This window comes from Tursiops truncatus, chromosome 4 (assembly GCF_011762595.2).
Source record: "Tursiops truncatus isolate mTurTru1 chromosome 4, mTurTru1.mat.Y, whole genome shotgun sequence".
Classification (NCBI taxonomy): domain Eukaryota; kingdom Metazoa; phylum Chordata; class Mammalia; order Artiodactyla; family Delphinidae; genus Tursiops; species Tursiops truncatus.
In genome coordinates this window covers 86,041,799-86,062,721 of record NC_047037.1, presented here as the reverse complement: position 1 = coordinate 86,062,721, position 20,923 = coordinate 86,041,799, and the positions used below count along the sequence as shown (strand labels likewise).

The 20,923-nt window shown below is 39.7% G+C and overlaps 1 protein-coding gene across 1 annotated transcript in view; it reads left to right on the top strand.

Moving 5' to 3' along the window:
• The window catches only part of CD96 (CD96 molecule), an 85,266-nt gene that overhangs the window by 42,103 nt on the left and 22,240 nt on the right, over positions 1 to 20,923 (top strand). Inside the window, 1 exon segment of the mRNA XM_019923301.1 lies at positions 6,074 to 6,166. Coding sequence (XP_019778860.1) covers positions 6,074 to 6,166 — 93 coding nt within the window.

Genomic DNA, 20,923 nt, shown 5'->3' with positions numbered 1-20,923 from the left:
GCCACGTTTGAAAAAACAATATTTTATGATGTTAAGACTGGTTCTTGTTTTTTTTGTTATTGTTTAAAGACTTTATTTTTTAGAGCAATTTTAGATTCACAGCAAAATTAAGAGGAAGGTACAGAGATTTCTCATATACCCTCTCCCCACACATGCATCCTCTCCCTCATTATCAACATCACTCACCAGAATGGTGCATTTGTCACCACTGATGAAGCTACGCTGACACATAGCAATCACCCAAAGTCCTTAGTTTACTTTAGGGTTTCCTCTTGGTGTTGTACATTCTACAGATTTAGGCAAACGATGTACTCATCATTATGGTTAGGTTAGGTCCTACAGCCCTAAAATTTCACTGTCCTAAAATTGACTTCTCTCACTTAGTAATATGCATTTAAGTTTCCTCCATGTCTTTTCATGGCTTGATAGATTTATTTTTCAGCACTGAATAACATTCCACTGGATGCGTATACTACAGTTTATGTATCCATTCATCCACAGAAGGACATCTTGTTTGCTTCCAAGTTTTGACAATTAAAAATAAAGCTTCTATAAACATTCATATGCAGGTTTTTGTGGGGCATGCATTTTCAACTCCTTTGAGTAAATACGAAGGAGCACAATTGCTAGATTGTATGGTAAGAGTATGTTTAGATTTATAAGAAACCCAGAAAATGTTTTCCAAAGTGGCTGTACCATTTTGAATTCCCACCAGCAATGAATGAGAGTTCCTATTCCTCCACATCCTTGCCAGCATTTTGTACTGTCAATATTCTGGATTTCAGCCATTCTAATAGGTGTAGCAGTATTTCATTGTTGTTTCAATTTGTGTTCTCTGATGACATATGATGTGGAGCATGTTTTTATATGCTTATTTGCCAACTGTATACTTTCTTTGGTGAGATATCTGTCTCTGGCCCATTTTTATTTTTTTTTAACTTTTTAAAAAATTTATTTATTTTTGGCTGTGTTGGATCTTCGTTGCTGTGTGCAGGCTTTCTCTAAGTTGCGGCGTGCGGGGGCTACTCTTCGTTGCGGCGTGTGGGGGCTACTCTTTATTGCAGCGTGCGGGCTTCTCATTGTGGTGGCATCTCTCGTTGCGGAACACAGTCTCTAGGCGTGCGGGCTTCAGTAATTGTGGTACACAGGCTCAGTAACTGTGGCTCCTGGGGGCTCTAGAGCGCAGGCTCAGTAGTTGTGGTGCACGGGCTTAGTTGCTCTGCAGCGTGTGGGATCTTCCCGGACCAGGGCTCAAACCCGTGTCCCCTGCATTGGCAGGTGGATTCTTAACCACTACGCCATGAGGGAAGTCCATCTGGCCCATTTTTAAATCAGGTTGTTTGTTTCCTTATTGTTAAGTTTTAAGAATTCTGTGTATATTTTGGTAACAGTTCTTTATCAGATATATCTTTTGCAAACATTTTCTTCCAGGCTTTCCTTCTCATTCTCTTGAACTGTATTTTGTCTTAAGATCAGAAAGTAGTGAATATTCTTTAAGGTAAGAAGGAAGAGCACTGATTCTGATACTCAAAGCACACCATAATTTCAATTTTACAGGACAGCCCTGATCTAGTATAATTTTAGGCAATTTAAAATTGTCAAATGAGTCTTTATCCTTTACGATCAAATATTAAAGACAGTAAATCTTAAACAGTTCGGTTTCCCAAAATTATAGCTTATATTCTGCTCATATTCTGACATTTGTCTTTTGAATGATTTAGAAGATATAGTTGAGGCTCTGCAAAGCAATAGCACTGCCATGTCCTATTTTCCTATTTGTTGTAAGTTCTTAAACATTTACTTCCTAACATGCTTTCTGCCTGCAGTAGTACTGCTGGATGCTTTATAAACTCTGGAGTAAAGTTCTGATGCCTTGTGCAAGCGTCATTGCCTTGTGGGACAGATATTGACATGAAAATACAGGAGAAAAATCTGTCTCTTAGTGCTAAAGTAGAGAAATTCTAAGACTATTACAGAACAAAAAGGAGATTTAGGGAGAGAAGGCGAGGACGTTTTGCTCTCTTTTGTTCCCAGAAAAGAGTAACAATGTTGGAAGGCTGCAAGGTAACAGCCCTCTGAGGTGCTTCTTTCCCTACCTACCCACCTGTCTCTCGGGACATTCAAGTGCTCAGTGATTCTTATTCTAGAAAACTCAGAAAGGGGAAGGGGTCAAGGTGAAGGTGGCTCGTCAGGCAGCTATTCGAGTACCAGGGCCTGAAGAATTGTCATGATTCAACAGTAACTTTAAAATAAGCTCTTTCTAAAAATATCCTATCATGCCAACCAAGTCTGTCAGAATGTCTAATATTGTAGCGTGGAGGAGTCAATGTTTTGGCATATACAAAGAGTTGTTTTGTTTTTTTGGGGGTAGAGGGAATAGTTTGTTTCTTTCAGTTCAAGAGTTGAGTGCAGGGGCTTCCTGGTGGCGCAGTGGTTAAGAATCCACCTGCCAATGCAGGAGACATGGGTTCGAGCCCTGGTCCGGGAAGATCCCACATGCTGCGGAGCAACTAAGCCCATGCGCCACAACTACTGAGCCTGCGCTCTGGACCCCATGCACCTAGAGCCCGTGCTCCGCAACAAGAGAAGCCACCTCAATGAGAAGCCTACACACCACAAAGAAGAGTAGCCCGTGCTCGCCGCAACTAGAGAAAGCCCGTGTGCAGCAACGAAGACCCAACGCAGCCAAAAGTAAAATAAATAAAATAAATTTATAAAAAGAAAAAAAGAGTTGAGTGCAGATACCTCCTGAGGTGGGTAATATTCTGCCTGTCTTGTTGATTAAATAGATTTCTAACTGTAACTGTCGAGATCAAGACCTTTGGGATACAAAGAGAGCTAAGGGTTGATGAGTGGTTCAGTGTGTGTGAGAGTGTGTATGTGTGTTTTGGGATGTGGAGAGAGGATTAAAAATGGATAGTTTGATAGTGGGATGAGAGGACCACTGAATATTAAGGTAACGTATGCCAGAAAAATACTTCTGGTTTTATGATTTCCCTCATACCCATGACTGATCCCGGGAATACTGAGAGTATCAATAAAGGACTTTACTATACATACAGATCACCTATGGTTCTTGTTAAAAAGCAGATTTTGATTCAGTAAGTTGAGGGGTTGGGAGGGGCAGGGCCTGAGATCCTGCATTTCTAACAAGATCCTAAGAGATGCTATGGGCCACATTTTGACAAGCAAGGACCTAGCAAACCACGGGGTTCAGTTCATTTCTGGGTGGACCAGCTAATGGCTGATTCAAGCTCTGAAGAAGCTCTAGAATTGACCCAGCTGCCTGTGGGACAAACACATGGCCACTGCTGCCCATGAAGGTGGTCCTGAGAGCCCTGCCAGTCCTGTGCAGAACAGACACACTTGTGAGCGGATGGAGTACTATACCCTCTTAGTTTTGTTTTGACCAAGACAGAGTTTCTCCTTTATAGGCCAGTCTGAAACTAAAAGGGCTCTTTATGCCCTCAGTGAAGCTGTGCCTCACTTTTGTCACAGAGCAAAGGATTCATCTCAAAATGCAAATCTTGCAATAACGTCCTAATGCACTCTGAGGTTGTATGTACCAAGAAGCCCTCAGTTTACAAAGACATTTGGTGACGAAACATGGCAAAATAATATCTTAAAGTAGAAATATTCAACAAATGAAAACTAAATGCTTCTTTCCCATTTTGGAAATCTAGGATTGAGCATAACCTATCAACAACTTCTGTTCTAGGAGTTGGCAAACATTTTCTGATTTTAATCTGCCAGATAGTGAGTATTTTATGCTTTGTGGACCATATGGTCTCTACCACAATTATTCAGCTCTGCCGTTGTAGTACAAAAGCAGCCGTAGACAGTACATAAACAAATGGGCATGGCTGTGTTTCAATAAAACTTTACTTACAAACATAGGCAGTGAGTGGGATTTCACCTAGCCGTAGTCTGCCAACCTCTATTCTAATCAATCTGCAGAGAAAAACACCTAGGCATTATTTTTCCAGGCCTGTTCCATCTCATTAAGGTTACTACTTTGGAAGATGATGCACCAGCAGTCACGTATGTACTTAAAGCTGATCTTTGTTCTTTGAATGTTAAGAAGAAATCTGTATACATTCAATTCATCCACTTGCATTTGCCAGGAACTGGAAATACAGTGAGAAACAAAACAATTACTTCTCTTGAGAGGTGTAGTGATGAAGTAATGAGGCCTTCGCTAGGGCAAACATTAAGAGCTATGAGTGCATCACAGAGATCCCTAGGATTCTTCAAGTCTGAGAGGTACATAGTAGGAAGTTTGGGATGGGAAAGTATTAGGAAACAGTAAGCACAAACATCAAGAAGTCATGGAGAACATTGTGTTTGGTAAATTGGATTGAAATATTACCTGTTGGATTGAGGGTGTATTATTTTTTAAATGTATTTATTTATTTTTGGCTGAGTTGGGTCTTTGTTGCTGTGTGTGGGCTTTCTCTAGTTGCACTGAGCAGGGGGGCTACTCTTCATTGTGGTGCACAGACTTCTCATTGCAGTGGCTTCTCTTGTTGCACAGCATGGGCTCTAGGTGCACGGGCTTCAGTAGTTGTGGCGTGTAGGCTCAGTAGTTGTGGCTCATGGGCTCAGTAGTTGTGGCTCGTGGGCTCTAGAGTGCAGGCTCAGTAGTTGTGGCGCATGGGCTTAGCTGCTCCATGACATGTGGGATCTTCCCGGCCCAGGGCTTGAACCCATGTCCCCTGCATTGGCAGGCGGATTCATAACCACCGCGCCACCAGGGAAGTCCTGAGGGTGTGATTTTAAAGAGATGTAAAAGATAATAGTCAGCATCAGGAAATGAAGATAGGAGTGTAATGCGGGATTAAATCATGATCAGATTTGTGTGTCATGCTGAAGAGTTCAAACTTGTCCCAGATGGCATAAGGGGAAGAGAATAGTCATTCTGCTGACCTATTCACATACTCTCCATATAAGTACCCCCCAACCTCCTCAGAGATTAATAGCAAGGGATCATTTATGATAGCAAGTCACAGCCAGCTGTGAGTACTACTTATATCCAATAGCAATAACAAACTACCAATGAGAATAAAACATAGATGCATTTAGATCACAAAAACAAATTCCTTCCAATGCGCTATGTGCTATCAAGTGACATAGCTTAAATTGTATATACTTATTCCTTAAAGTAAATTAAAGAATAGGAACAATAGTATAATTTCTAATTAAATGTCCAAATAATTGATACAGCTCATCAGATGTGTTATACTGTACCCAATGCCATGGTATCTAGAAAAATCACAAAATCCCCTAGCCTGGAAATCATTTAATTATATTTAATCCACATATTCCTAAAGTCAATAGGTCCTTCTTACATTTTTAAATTGTTTTAAAATGCTAATAGGATTATTTTACAGTACAATAATGGAGACTTATTAAGGAAATGACGTGAATGTATAATGTGATAAGTAAAACAACGTATTCCAGCCTCTCTTTCATCCCAGACACCCCACGCACACAGAGAGAGAAAAGCTATAGCCAAATAAAAGTTTTATGAAAAAAATAGAAATTTTAGAAAGAGCACAATAATACCATCAGTCTTAGGTTTATTGATGTTGTGTCCCATTGGAGAGCTGTATCATTGTTTCTACTCTTAGTAATAAAAAAATTTGTGGGTTTATGGATATGTAAACTGTATGGTTACTTTCCAAATACCTCAAAGCATTAGCTGCAGTAATTGTTTTACCAGGTTTTGGTTAAATGTCTCTTTCTCCAGGAAGCTTTCCCTGACCTCTCAGTGCTGGTTGGTGCCCCTCCTTTGCATTCTCGTGGCACCCTGCACTTCTGCTGTCACAGCACTAAACACAGTGCCTGGCTACCTATCTATTTTCTAGGCTGTATGCTCTTTAAAGAAAGCTCCATGTCTTTGTCATCCACCATTAAATTCCACTGCCTTGCCCATAGCAGGGCAGTAATGATGGTTTTTAATCAATAATAATTTGTTAGATGAATAAGTAAAGGTTTGGGGGGAACTAAGTTACTACTTTATCTTCCTATCACAATATTTTGTTCATTACCCATGTCTATTTAATCCCTCCAGGCTCAGTGAACCCTCCAACAGATTCTCTGCTTGATGCTACAGGATCTACCCGTGGCATCCAGCCTTCTCCAGCCAACAGCATATCTGCTACAGGTAAGGATGTTTTCATACTGTTTTACTTCCCATGAGCTATTAATCCTTTAACTAAGTAGGTTGATAAAGGAAAAATTTTCAGAAAATTTGTATGGTTCATGCCCTGTTCTTGCCTATGGCATTTCAGGTAAATATGTTAAGTACTATTCTCATGGATTAAATGAATTAGCACAGTTTCCAAAGTCCTTCACTTGAAGACCTGGCAAAATCAGGGTCAATAAATCTTCAATGAGAAATTTAAGTTCTGTGTTTATTATTAAATAAGTTAATAAATTGACAGTCCTCCTCCACAACTATGTTCTCAGTAGGGTGTTTAAGAAATTGGTTGTAAATGGGGATCCTGTGGGCCAGAGGTGGGTAGATAGTTTTAAATTTAAATTTGTTCTGGTTCATATTAATTTTGACAAAGTTGACTGGTGTGGACTTGAATTCAGCCTCCTAGTGGCTGACTGGTGTTGACTGGTGTGGACTTGAATTCAGCCTCCTAGTGGCTGACTGGTGTTGACTGGTGTGGACTTGAATTCAGCCTCCTAGTGGCATTATTAATAATGGAGTTCAGGCTGGGTCAGTGTTACTGTGGCAAAGGGATAGCAGTGACTTTCAGAAGTTGGCAGTGATGCAAACAAATCATAAATTTCCATATCTATGGCCTTTTTGTTTAACAAAGAGCCAAGGTGACTTTCTCTAACACAGAAAAGGATGTTCTACATAGAGTAGAAGTATGCTTTTTATTTCTTATTTAATTAAACTATCAATTTTAGCTCAAAATGAGAACTGAAAATGGAATAAGACAAAGCAGTCAGCAGGAATGAACAATATAGCCTGTAGCCTTTAGCATATAGCCTGAAGTCACTGTCACAGGTTGATATTTCTCAGAAAATGAAGCATGTGGCAGGATGAGAAATGCCTGCAAATCACCCAACAGAAGTTTTACATCCATCTGATTGTTTCCTAGTTCTTAAGGCTTTGTAATTTTCTTTTTTTATGCTTCTTCTTCTTCCACTTTTAACTCATCATTCAGCAATAAACCATAGTAAATTATGATATTCTTCATTCAACAAATATTAGCATATTCAACATTAATACCTTAAGTCTCTTTAGTACTGTACTCTACGTATTACCTATCCACTGCTGTATAACAAATTACCCAAACAAAAGTTAATTACTTATAACACATATATTGTCTCACGTGGTTTTACATGAGGCAGGAGCAGCTTAGCTGAGTGGTTGGCTCAGGTTCCTCCATGAGGTTGTAGTCAAGCTGTTGGTTGGAGCTCCTGTCATCTGAAGGCTTGACTGGAGCTGAGTGAGGGCTCTGCTTCCAAGCTTGAACACGTTGGCAGGAAGTCTCAGCCTCACAATATGGCAGCTGTCTTCCCCCAGACCAAGTAATTCAAAGAATAGAGTCACCAAGACAAAAACCACCCTCCCTTTTTATGACCCAGTCTGCAAAATTGCACACCATTACTTTTGCTATATTCTATCTGTTAAAAGCAAGTCACTAAGTCCAGCTTACACCCAAGAGGCAGAGAATTGGGCTCCACTTCTTGAAGGAAAAAGTGTCAAAGAATTTGTGGACAAATTAAAACAACCACATCCTATCACTTAGAAGACGTTTGCACCTAAAATTCAATGTGGTTTGATATTCTCTATTAAGAGAGGTAGACAGAGTAAGCATTACCGTTTCCATTTTCCAGATGGGGACACTGAGATGCTGAGAGTTAAATGACCACATAACTAATAAGTGGCAAAGTAGTATTCACACCAAAGTCTTCTGACTATAAATCTAGTTCTCAAAATATTAGATGCCATGTTTTCTCCAAATGGTCTAAACACTTCATGAGGACAGGGACCATATTTATGTTGCTTCCTCACGCACGCTTAGCACAGAGTAGGCATGCAAAAATATTAGTTGAATAAATGAATGAAAAAGAATAAATGAGAATAATGTTCCTTCACTATGTAGATATCATTTAATAGACTGCATGGTGTCAAAAAAAGATGATAATTTGTTTCTGCCTTCTAAAAGGTTGCCTTGTACTTGGAGAGAGATGACATACACATATGAAAATAAGTCCGAATAGTAAGGTGAAAGGTGCAGTGTTTTATAGAATTAAAATGCTCAGGGAGAGATACGGACCAAGAAGTCTTAAGTTTTGAGTATGGAAGGGTGCCTATGAGTTCGTGGAGTCAGGAAGCGTTACAGAGAGAGATGAAATAAGCTGACCCTTGAAGTATGTATTGTATGTATTTGACTATTAAGAGCTTGAAAAACCATTTTAAACAAAGAGAACAAAATGAGCTGTTGTGCATTGGTGAAGATATTCATGGGGATTTGAGAAAATTTTAGTAAGTAAAGTCGGGTCAGAGGAGTGGGATTGTGTAGCAGAGAAGCAGGGATGAAGATTGGAAACTGCAGAATAAAGAGAGCCTTCAGACCCAGTCTAAGGATTCTAAATGTTATACCTTAAGAGATGGGAGGGACCTCATTAAACATTTTTTTAGAAGGGAAGTGACACAATTCATTCACCAAATGTTTATTGAGCACTTCCTATGTACCAGGTGCTCTTCTAGGTGCTAGAAATACAACAGTGAACAAAAGAGAAAAAAAGAATCATGCTGTCATGGCGTATCCATTCTGCTAATTGAAAGCACAAATGAATTTCTTCTAGCTCAGTTTTCTGTGGGGTTAGTTGACATATACTAAATTGTTCCATCATTTCAAACACCATTTTTATTTCTGTGAAGAAATTCAAGAAAAAGGAAAGGACATTTGTTATCTTCAAAGAGTCTACAATCTAATATAGCACTAGTATTAGAGAGGTTGAAAGAGCACAGTCAAATAAATATATTTGTTTAAAAGCAGAAAAACTGCTACCTGATCTGCTATGATACTAAGGTGATACAGTTTGGAAATTTCTGGAGAATCAAAAGACCTCCTTAAAAATAAGGCCCCATTACACTGGACCTCAGGACTGTTTTAGATCAATGGTTCTCACCAGGGTGATTTTGCCTCCGCCCCCCTCCCAGGGACATGTGCAGTGTCTGGGGACATTTTTGGTTGCCAAAATGGGGGAAGGGACGGTGCTCCTAGCATCTGTTACGTGGAGGCTGAGGATGCTACAACATATGACAGGACAAAGAATTATCAGGTCCAAAATGTCAATAGTGCTGAGGTTGAGAAACCCTGTTTTAGTTCCAGGCTCAGGTATAATAATATTTCTCACTTTACAAAATCTGGACCTCTGTCAAGATAGTAACAAGATAATGTTTGGGATAATTTTCAGTCTGATTTTTATATGTCAAAAAAAGATGTTAAATCAATGGCTGCTTATATCTAAGTGAAACTTATTTGCTTAGAATAACACTGAATTACAACTGAAAAATCTAAATCTCATCCTGGCAATCTGGAGGGTAATTGTGAAATCACATGATGACTAGCTGCCTCAGAAGCTGGTAGGATTCGCCCTTGTGTTCTTTTAAGAAAGGAAATGGGGTGGAACATGTCATGGAAACCAACTTCAAAAGGCTATGGTTTTGTTCTAAATTCTAAGATGTAGTGAACTATATAATTCAGTCATAATTATTAAGCTACAGATCTTGCTGCAAACATCCAATTCATATTCTTTTTTTTTCCTCAATGAAAGGATATTCTTGAAACAAATGTAGAAAGTAATGGAAACAATGGAACCTTATAACTCACAGCCAACTTCAAGAGTTACACAGGGAAGCCCAGCTCAATTCAACCTGAACTAACTGGTGTTTTCTGAGTGCCAGCTGCATTCGCAGCACTGTCCTAGAAAAAGACAGGAGGCTGACAAGCTAAGTGGTGAGATGAGACAAGCCTGCATGGAGCCATAGAGACCCCAGACAAATCTAGGATGAGACGGTACTGGCGTAACTCCAACCTTCCATTGCCCTGAGCAGAGCCCTGTGCCTTCTAACGCACTGGCCATGAATTGCCTCTAGACTACGTAGCCTCAGAGAGCAGAACCTCAGAAACCTCAGAGAGCATAGCCTCAGAAACACCAGCCCAGACTGTAGCAGTCATCCAAGACCTTCTTTCATTCAACAAACACCAAGTGCTGACAACGAGCGAGGAATTTTTGAGGCGCTGGTATACAGTAATGAATGAGGCAGGCAGGCCCCCTGCTGTACAGAGTTTACGATCTAGCCAGACCCGCTTGCCTAGCCTCCCATTTCACTGGCTACCATGCCACAGACCTTTTGGCTTTGCCTCCTATTTTTGTGTACAACTCTTGGACCTTATGGCATTTACTTTTGATATTAAGCTCTCTCTAAAAACTTAGATAATCCTTACAGTCTGGATCTTTCTACTCCTGGAAGCTTTGAGTGAAATACCATATCCAGTTTGATTCTAACCATTGGCCAGCTCTCCAGGTGAGCACACCTGATCCTTGGCGAGTGGGGGGAATCAGAGAGGAAGGGTACAGACTGAAGGAAGTAGTTCCACAGGGGATGCAATGAAACTACTAATTTATGAGAAAGCCTGTCAGAAATGGGTGGGAGATCAACCTGGAATTAGATGAGATTAGTCCAACACAAATACAGGGGAAGCCGATTAGATCATTTGTAGATCTGGATATTCTAAAGTGAAGAGGGGGGTCCCAGAGAGACTCTGCAAGGCAATGAGAAGGCTATGTGATTTGTTTGTGATAGCAACTTCTGACACCTTCTCTGGTCATGCCGTACCTGTCTTCAAGGGTCAGGACACCTCTGTTGCTGTCTGATCATTTCTGCCTTTATCATATGTATCCAGGCACCGAAAATTAAGAAAAGTAAATGAGTTCTGGGGTCATGGAGAGTAGAATCAGGAAAGTTGCACAGGGGGTCTGGAAAGAAATATAGACTCAAATAGAAGAAAGGTGAGAGACAGATCTTCACATAATGGTCTTGAGCAAAGACATAAAATAAAATGCATGCAGGACCTAGGAAGACAAGCAGGATGAGTGCTGGCAGTGCTTGTTGGGAAGGGGGCTGCAAGTTGCTTAGGTGAGGTGGAACCAGGTGGAGGTGAACTTAGGTTAATAGGCTATGGATTCGATCTGCGGTCTGAACATCAACAAACATCCACTATGGCTTTTTGAGTATATAAAAAATGTAAGTAAAACAGAAGACCAAATGATGACGACCAGATGATATAGATTAAAAGTGATAATGGTCTGAACTAGAATGGGCATATGTAGAAATTGAGAGTTCTGTGTGTGACAGAAGCCTCAGCAGGGTTGTCTGCCTAAATGTGGAGGAATAAATAAAATATTTTTATAAAACTATCACACAAGGGCTTTCCAGGTTTTCTTTTTCTAGTTATTACCTAAAAATTTTTACCAACTGCCATGATTGTATTATAGTACTGAGCAATAATGTTAACAATGTTTGTTAATACTTGAGTGCCTCTGATGTGCCTGGCACTATTCTAAACTAGTAAATGTATTATCTCATTTAACCCTCCCCAAAACACAATGGTATAAGTACTGTCATTATCCCCATTTTACAGATGAAGATACTGAACCACAAAGAGGTTAATTAACTTGCCCAAAGTCGTGCAGAAAGTGAAACAACCTAAACAGTCAGCTGCAAAGCCCAAGTCTTACTGCCTCTGAGAGTACATGACGGGTGCTCAATAAATGTCGTTAGACATTGAATAAATCCCTTCTAGTGTGAAGCTGGTATTGCTGCTATGAAAAGGTCAATATGACAGCTATGCCTATATTAATCTTTCCTTCTCTGGACCAGTGCTTTCTGAGAAATGCTGCCTCCAGAAGTGGGGCTGACATTTCCTCAGTTGGAAATAAATTGGAGAAAAAGACCCTCCTCCATTCGTTACTCCTTTTCCTCTCAACATCATTATACTATAATTCTTATTGCCCAGAGTTATGTACAGAATCCATACAAAACCCCAGTGCTCTCCCTTGAATCCTAGGAAATTCTGGACATTACATCTTTCTCACAACCATTCACCTGGGACGGACTTTACAGGTTGTTAAAGAATTTCTCAATTTTTTCCACTCCTGTCACCCATAAGTCAAGGGTAGCCTCCTTGATGACTGACTTACCTTGGTATGTGTTTATTCAGTTTTCCCCCTTTTGGGTGAGGTATGTCTGGGGAAAAGCTATTGGACGTCCTATTCAGTTCATTTCCTAATTATTGAGTGTCTGTGAACACACCACATGATGTGTGATGAGCTCTGTCCTGCCTACTGTCATCTTCCCCCAAAGGAGTCTTGCAGATCCTTTCTGGACTAGTAATCCAGCAATACACATTACCTTTAGTCCTTCAGTGAGCACATGTTCCCCAAACTATCTGCCTTCCATGGGAAAACAGTTGTATGTAGAAATTAAGATTTCACACCACACATCTCCTTTACGTTGACCTGAGGGTCAATACCCACCTTATCCTGACATTGGGGGTTGATGAGGCTGACTTGGATGTGTTTAGATGTATTTGCTGACCTATATTCTTTTAAGTGCAATTTTCCAGTCAATGCCATTGTGGGTTTAAAGCCTCTTTGTGCTGCAGGTGAATGAATGGAGTACAATTACACATCTGTCAAGGAGACTGGGTAGTTATGTCAATAAATGCTATGGCAATAGAATGGAAGGCCAAGTGAAAATATTACTATTTGAGAATATAAGTTAAATTTTCAAGTTTAATTTTACATAAGAATAGGCAAAGTCTTAGACAATTGAGCTTGATGAACTCAATCACTATGACAGCAGCAGCCTGAACTTACAAATAAATTTTACCTCTGTTTTCAGTTGAATAAATAAACTGAACTGGGTAGATTAGAAAAAATAATTTTCTTTTGCCCCATCATTCCCTGTCCAAATGAGCTCTGTTGAATTTCTGCCTAGCCTCTGAAAGAAATTTTAGGTAATTTTTTTCCTTGGCTTTTTTGGTGATTTTCATATAATAAATATTATCTGGTCCCTTTCAGCCACAAGAACAGATTTGTGTCAATAATTTAAAAAGCTTGTCAATGTAATGTCAAAATTGCAAAAGTTAATTCAGTTCAGAACTCCTCTCCCTCCTTCCCACCAACTGTGGGTCTACCTCAGCTGTGGAAGCCTGGGATGTGAGGTTGTGTCTTTTATGTCTCGGGGTGGGGGTGGGGGGGTGGGTAAGGGACAGACATGGGAGATGTCTTTGAGATTTCCTGGCTCCATCCTGTTCTCCAGTCCTAGTTGTTGGCTTGACTGTCTCTTTGGAGATCATATAATGGGGGAAAAAGAGGAGGGGTAGGTAAGGAAAGACCTTCCTTGTCAGGCTGACTGTAATCTGACTTAGGTGCCCTAAGGCTGGGGAAAATAAAAATTGCCATCTTGACCTCATGGGGCACTTTGGCAGATTTCAGAAATCTGTGACTGACCTGTCCCCTTGATGGGCCATGCTTCTCTTTCGGTCTCCTGCGTTCCTCCCCTCCCTGCCTGTTAGCTTCTGGGGCTTTGTCAGCTTGGGAGCTTTTTTGTTCCTCTCAGTATTTTTTCCTGGGTGAGATTTCTTTTTGTGGCATTCTGCTTTGTCTGGGAAAACATGTACCTTGGCCTCCTGTTTGGGGAAGTGCTCTTTTTCCCCAGTATGGCCGTATCTCTCTTCTCTATGCACATTTAGCACTGCTACTTAAGCATAGGCTCCCAATGTAGCCTCTTTAGCCTGAGTAGGGCACTAATCCCCTTTGTCCCAAACTCCAGTACACACAGGTCAAGAGATCTGAGTGATGTCTGGAACCCACACTTCATTTGGACTAAGCTAAGGGAGCATATTCTTCTTTCCCTCGTCCATGAAAAGGGACTTGACTCACAGCACCCCAACTCTCTCCAAAGAAATCCTCACCAGGGATGCTTTCATCCCCTTACATAGCCTTGAGGTGGATGATGGACCAGAACTGATGAACCCATTCTACTCTATCTTCACATGTCCTTCATAGGTGGTCTAAAATTCTACTTTAGAAGTGAGGATGACTTGCCCTGTAATATCATTCTTAGCCTTTGGGACCTGACCTAAAATGGAGGTACAAAGAGTCCCATTTGAAAATTCTGCTCTGCATTATCCGTTAAAATTAAAAGAAATTCAGTGACACCAGCAACAACAAAAAAGAAATTAAGAAAACAACCTCATTCACAATAGCATCAAAAAAGAGTAAAATAATGAGGGATAAATCTGAGCAAGAAAGTGAAATATCTGTACACTGAAAAATATAAAACATTGATGAAAGAAATTGTAAGACATGCAAACATGTGAAAAGACATCCAATGTTCATGGATTGGAATAATTAATATTGTTAAATTGTCCACACTACTCAAAGCAATATACAGATTCAATTCAGTCAGTCCCTATCAAAATTCCAATGGCATTTTTCACAGAAACAGAAAAAACAACCCTAAAATTCGTATTCACAAAGGACACCAAATAGCCAAAGCAATGTTGAGAAAGAAGAACAGAGTTGGAGGTACCACACTTCCTGATTTCTCACTACACTACAAAGATGTAGTAATCAAAATAGTATGGTACATGCATAAACAGACATGTAGGCCAACGGAACAGAATAGAGAACCCAGAAATAAACCCAAGCAAATATGGTCAACTAATTTTCAACAAAGGCACCAAGAATGCACACTGAGAAAGGATAGTCTCTTCAATAAATGGTGCTTAGGAAACTGGATATCCACATGCAAAAGAATGAAATTGAACCCTTTTCTTATACCATACACAAAAATCACCTCAAAATAGATTAAAATTTTAAATATAAGACCCGAAACTGTAAAACTCCTAGAAGAAAACGTAGGGAGAAAGCTCCTTGACATCAATTGGCCTCAGCAATGACTTTTTTGGTATGACACCAAAAGTTCAGGCAACAACAGCAAAAATAAACAAGTGGACTACATCAAACTAAGAAAAAATTTCTGCACAGCAAAGGAAACAATCAACAAAATACAAAACAATCTATGGGAGAAAATATTTGCAAATCATATATCTGATAAGGGGTTAATATCCAAAATATATAAGGAATTTATTCAATTCAATAGCAAAAAACAAGAAACCACCTGCTAAAAAGTGGACAAAAGACCTGAACAGACATTTTTCCAAAGAAGACATACAAATGGCCAAAAGGTATATGTAAAGGTGCTCAACATCAGTAATCATTAGGGAAATGCAAATCAAAACCACAGTGAAATATCACCACACCTGTTAGAATGGCTATCACCCAAAAAATTAAAGATAAGTGTTGGCAAGGATATGGAGAAAAGAGAACCCTTGTACACTGTTGATGGGAGTGTAAATTGATGTAGCCTTTAATAGAAAACAGTATGAAAAACATGGAAAATGGTTTTCGAAGTTCCTCAAAAATTTAAATGTAGAACTATGATTTGATCCAGCAACCTCACTTTTTGGTATATACAGAAATGAAATGAAAGCCACCTCTAAGGGATATCTGTGCTCCCATATTCACTGTACTATTCACAGTAGCCAAGATATGGAAACAGCCTAAGTTCCCATTGATAAAAAATATATATTTATGTATGTGTGTGTGTGTATATATATATGTATGTATGTATATGTATATATATATATATATATTATTCGACCTTAAAAAAGGAGATCCTATGATATGCAACAACATGGATGAACGTTGCGGACATTATGCTAAGTGAAATAAGGTAGACACAGAAAAGGACCTACATGATCTCACTTATATGTGAAATCTAAAAAGAGTCAAATACATGGAAGCAAAGAGTAGAACGGTAGTTACCAGGGCTGGGGAGGTAGAGGAAATACTGGTCAAAGTGTACAAAGTTGGAGTTAAGTAGGATTAGTAAGTCTAGAGATCAAATGTATAGCATGATGACTATAGTTAATAATACTGTATTGAATATTGGGAATTTGCTAAGAGTAGATGTCACATGCTCTCATCACACACACACACAAAAGTAACCATGTGAAAAGAGACAACATGTTAACAGGCTGAGTATAGTAATCACTTCACTATGTATATGTCTATCAAATCATCATGTGTACACATATACAATTTTATTTTAAAAATTTGTAAGTAAAATAAAATAAATTCATTGAAAATGAAGCAAACATGATGAGGTGATGGTTTACCCACTGAGATGGTCCACAGAAAGCTGTAGTTCTTGGCAATGGTGTGGTGGATTGACAGGTAATAAACAGAATTCTAAAAACATGGCCAAGGTGAGGATGCTTGAAGAAAATGCGGAAAGACAAGAGAAAGAAGAAAAGGAAGAGTGTTAGCATGAGTACTGCCTTCCTTAATGCGTTATTAAAAGCAACAGAGGACACTCGGCATGTAAAACACCAGGTAGTATAGTACCCGGCTCATAGTGTCAAAATGTTACATTTTATTATTAGTTCCGTTAAATCCCTTTGGGAACATGGTAGGAACCCAAGGTAGGAAATAAAGTGGTTGAGAAATTAACCAGTCTGTCTTTGTTTAAACTGTTTGGTGTGTGTGTGTGTGTTTTAATAAAAAAAACTAGAATTATGTATCTACTTCTACTTGAGACGGATTCGGTTGTAAATGAAACTCCCATGATCTTATGAGTGGAGGAGGAAAGTGGGCAGTGAGAAAAAGCAGATATATATAAAGTTGGCCTGAAAGGTCCCATGTTATATCCAATTTATTATATTCCCACTACTCTACTCTCCCCCTTGCTCACTGGGCTTCACCCAAATCGGCCTCTTTGCTGTTCCTCTAACATGACCCGGGTGCTCCCACCTCAGGGCCTTTTCACTCATTCCCTCTGCCTGGAAATTCTTCCCCCCAGAATCCACATGGCTCACACCTCATCTTCTCCCAGTCTTTGTTCAAATGTCACCTTCTCAATGTGGGGCTTTCCATGACCAACTCATTTTAAACTGTAACACCCTCTATCTCACTTCCTGTCCTCTTTCCCTGTTTTATTTTTCTCCTTAGTGTCTTTTAACATCTTGTATAATTGACTTGTCTGGCTTTTCCTCACAAGAAAGTAAATCCCATGAGGGCAGGATTTTTTGGTCTGATTTGCCTACTGATGTCTCTCCATTGCCTAGAACAGTGATAACACATGGTTCTCAATAAGTATTGATAACTCCATAAACCTTTGGGGGTGGGGTAAGGATATTTTCTAAAGTACAAAGAAGAACGTGATTAACAAGGGAAGGGTTTTAGAAAGAACAGAAGAAGGCTCCCTGAAGAAAAAGGCACCTGGTCACAGCCCAAAGACTGGCTAGTCTCATGACAGGAAACTAAGAGGTGATGATGGGAGAGAGGAGAGAGGAGAAAAGCAGAGGATATAAAGGCCTTCTGTTTTGAGTGGTTGTGTGTTAGGGACCATGACTGAGCTCTTCCACGGCTAAACCTTGGTTCTCAAAGATTTCCCGCCAATTAATCTTCCTTGGGCTCTCTAGCGTTTCCTTCCATGCTGTTAACAAGGCTAACTATACTTTTTTTTTTTTTTTCGGTACGCGGGCCTCTCACTGCTGTGGCCTCTCCCGTTGCGGAGCACAGGCTCCGGACGCGCAGGCTCAGCGGCCATGGCTCACGGGCCCAGCCGCTCCGCGGCATGTGGGATCTTCCCGGACCGGGGTACAAACCCCCGTCCCCTGCATCTGCAGGCGGACTCTCAACCACTGTGCCACCAGGGAAACCCCCTTTTTTTTAATTTAAAAAAATTTTTATTTTATTGAAGTATAGTTGTTTTACAATGTTGTGTTAATTTCTACTATACAGCAAAGTGATTCAGTTATACATAAATATGCATTCTTTTTTGTATTCTTTTTCCATTATGGTGTATCACAGGATATTGAATGCAAATGAACTTATCTACAAAACAGAAACAGACTCACAGGCATAGAGAATAGACTTGTGGGTGCCAATGGGGAGGGGCAGTGGGGAAGGGGTGGATTGGGAGTTTGAGACTAGCAGATGCAAACTATTATGTATAATGGATAGACAACAAGGTCCTACTATACAGTACAATGAACTATATTCAATAGCCTGTGATAAACCATAAAGCTTAACTACACTTTAAGGCTACCAGAGTGGATTGAATATAATCTTTGGTGTCAGACAGGCTTGGGTTCAGTTCTTATCTCTGCCACCTACTAGCTCTGTTACCCAGGGCAAGTTATTTCACTTCTCTAATACTGTTTTCTTATACTAAAAAAAAACAGAAGTAATATTTTCTAGTTCACATGGTTATTAAGAGTATGAAATGTAAAAATGCATAAAGAGCAACTCTAAAGCTAAGGTTCACACAGTCCAGTCTAAGAAGTAGGCCGGGATCAAAAGAAGAGTCCAGTGAGCAAAATTAATCTTGAAATAAATCAGTACTTTTACTTGTATTTTTTAATTCCTTGAAGGAGGAAGCAATGACCGAATCAATATTTCTTTTTTGTTGTTGTCATTATCATTTTACCCTTTATTCTCCATTTACATCACAACTGCTCACCTGTCTTCTTTATTTGGCACATAGTAGTCGATGTTAAATAATTAAATTGTTTGGAAAATATTTCTGTATTTCCCCCAAATTAATCCACACGGGGCCTCTAGCATTTCCCTGCCTTTCCCTCTCCAGCAGTGAGAGGGATGGTCACTGGGAAGATGACAAGAGTCCAGGTTAAGAGATTGGGTTTTGCTTCCTAATGTCACAAGGAGCCAACCAGAATTAGCTCTTATAGAACATATCTCTGTTTCCCCCATCCGACTCAGAACTGTCTTCTGAGTTGATTGGAGCTGTCTTCTGACTTCATTAAATTTCTGGTGGTAACATAAAGGGGTAATTTTTAACATTAGTGAAAAAGCATTTTAAGTTTTAATAGAAATGGGCTTCAAAAGGTTTCAAATCTCGTCTAACCTCATGGCAGTTTATGAATTAATATGAATTAATATATGAATTAATATATATTAATATAGCAATTAATATAGCAAATTAATATAGCAAAAAATTAATATAGCAAATTAATATAGCAAATTAATATAGCAATAAAATAAAAATTTTTTAACTTGTCCTATTTTATAGGACAAGCCATTTTGTACTAAGCAGTGTTTTCCTCTAAACCCCCTCTTCTTTCCTGGAAACCAAGGATCATTATTTTGTACCTCTGAACATGTACAAGGTTAAATAACAATAAACATTCAAACTGAAGAAGAAATAAACAACCAGCAAGCAAAGCAAACAACTGTCTATCACTGGGTTTGGCATATTACTTGCCTACATAGTATTTCATAATATAAAACCAACTACTGAATGCTGAAGAGGTTTTGCCATATTGTGAGTATAAACATAACCTTAAAACAGAAAAGACAAAAAGCAAGTATGGCTTATTCGCATGCTGAAATATGTAATACAAATCTTTTAAAGACTTGACTGAAAGGAATATGAAAGCAAGTCTTATAAAATGCTGTACTTGATGTCAAGAGATTGGCAGATACATATGTCCTCTTATAGTTACAGAATCTCTAGGTCAGGCTCTAGGAAGGGATTGCTTTCAGAAACAGAAATAAAACAAAAGAAAACAGCTCAGAGAAACAAGCAGCGTTGACTGCCACCAGCGTGCCACAGGTTGATCACTGTTCTGCTGCTGCTGAGGCCATGGACGTGCACTGTGACAACACTCAGTTCAGTTCAACACACAGAACAAACACTTCTGAGGGCTTGTAAAGGCCCAGCCCTGGAATAGACAAGTACCACACATTACTAATACTAAACCACAGTGTGTAGACCACCCCAGGGCCTTTGCACTTGCTGTGTGCTCTACCCTAAAGCCCCCACAGCCCCTCCCCTGCCTCCATTCTCCCTCTACATTCCTCAGGGCAGCCTTCCTGGGACTCTGACTAGGCCTTCTCTCCTTCAAATGTTCTCATGTTTGGATTGGTTTATGTGATTCTCTGGTTAATGTCCATATCCTCCATGAACTTAAACTCCAGGGAAGCTAATCATTGTATCCCCAGTGCCAAGTACAAGGCCTGGAAGATAGAGGCTCCCAAATGCTTGGTGAATAAGTGAAAGAATGTAGGCCGGGAGTAGCAAGAGATAACAATGTTGAGATTGTTAGAGGTTGTGTCATGTAATGCCAAGAGGCCTTAACCTTGAACCATCGTGTAAAGCTATCTCTGGCTGGCTTCAGCTCTGACTTCTGCATGATGGACAAAATTCCAGATTAAAGGGATCATTCTTTCAATAACCTATGCAACTTGGCACAGACCCTTAGGCCAAGACCAAAACAAAATTCAGCTGGAGACGAATAAGACTGAAATGACCTTGGGCTCCCTCAAGATAGTGATAGCTGTCATTGATCCCTTTGTTCCCAGAAGCTATGGCACTGATTCAGCCCTCAACAAACTCCACAGGCCTGCCTGTGAGAGGAAGTGCAGAGCTGTTATCTAAACCAGGCAAGAGACAGAGTGAGGCAAAGATCAAGGCAGCATTCATGCCCGAGGCAGTGTTCCTCTTCCCATGGTCCAGGAACAACACTCGCTAGATGGAATCAAACGAATGAATTCTTCCCCTGCAGTAAATCTGCAGTAAGTAAGGATTTATGTCACATTATTTTCTGACCTCTAGAAGAGAACATTTAAACAGTCCTTTTAATACAAATGAAATTCCCAGTTATCATACTTCATCAGGATTCCAGTGAATCCTGCCAAGATTAAATCATATGTTACTAATCAGTGCTAGCACCCAGTGTGGGCAATTGGAAAATGTCTGTTCCTTCTAAGTAAAAAGTATTTT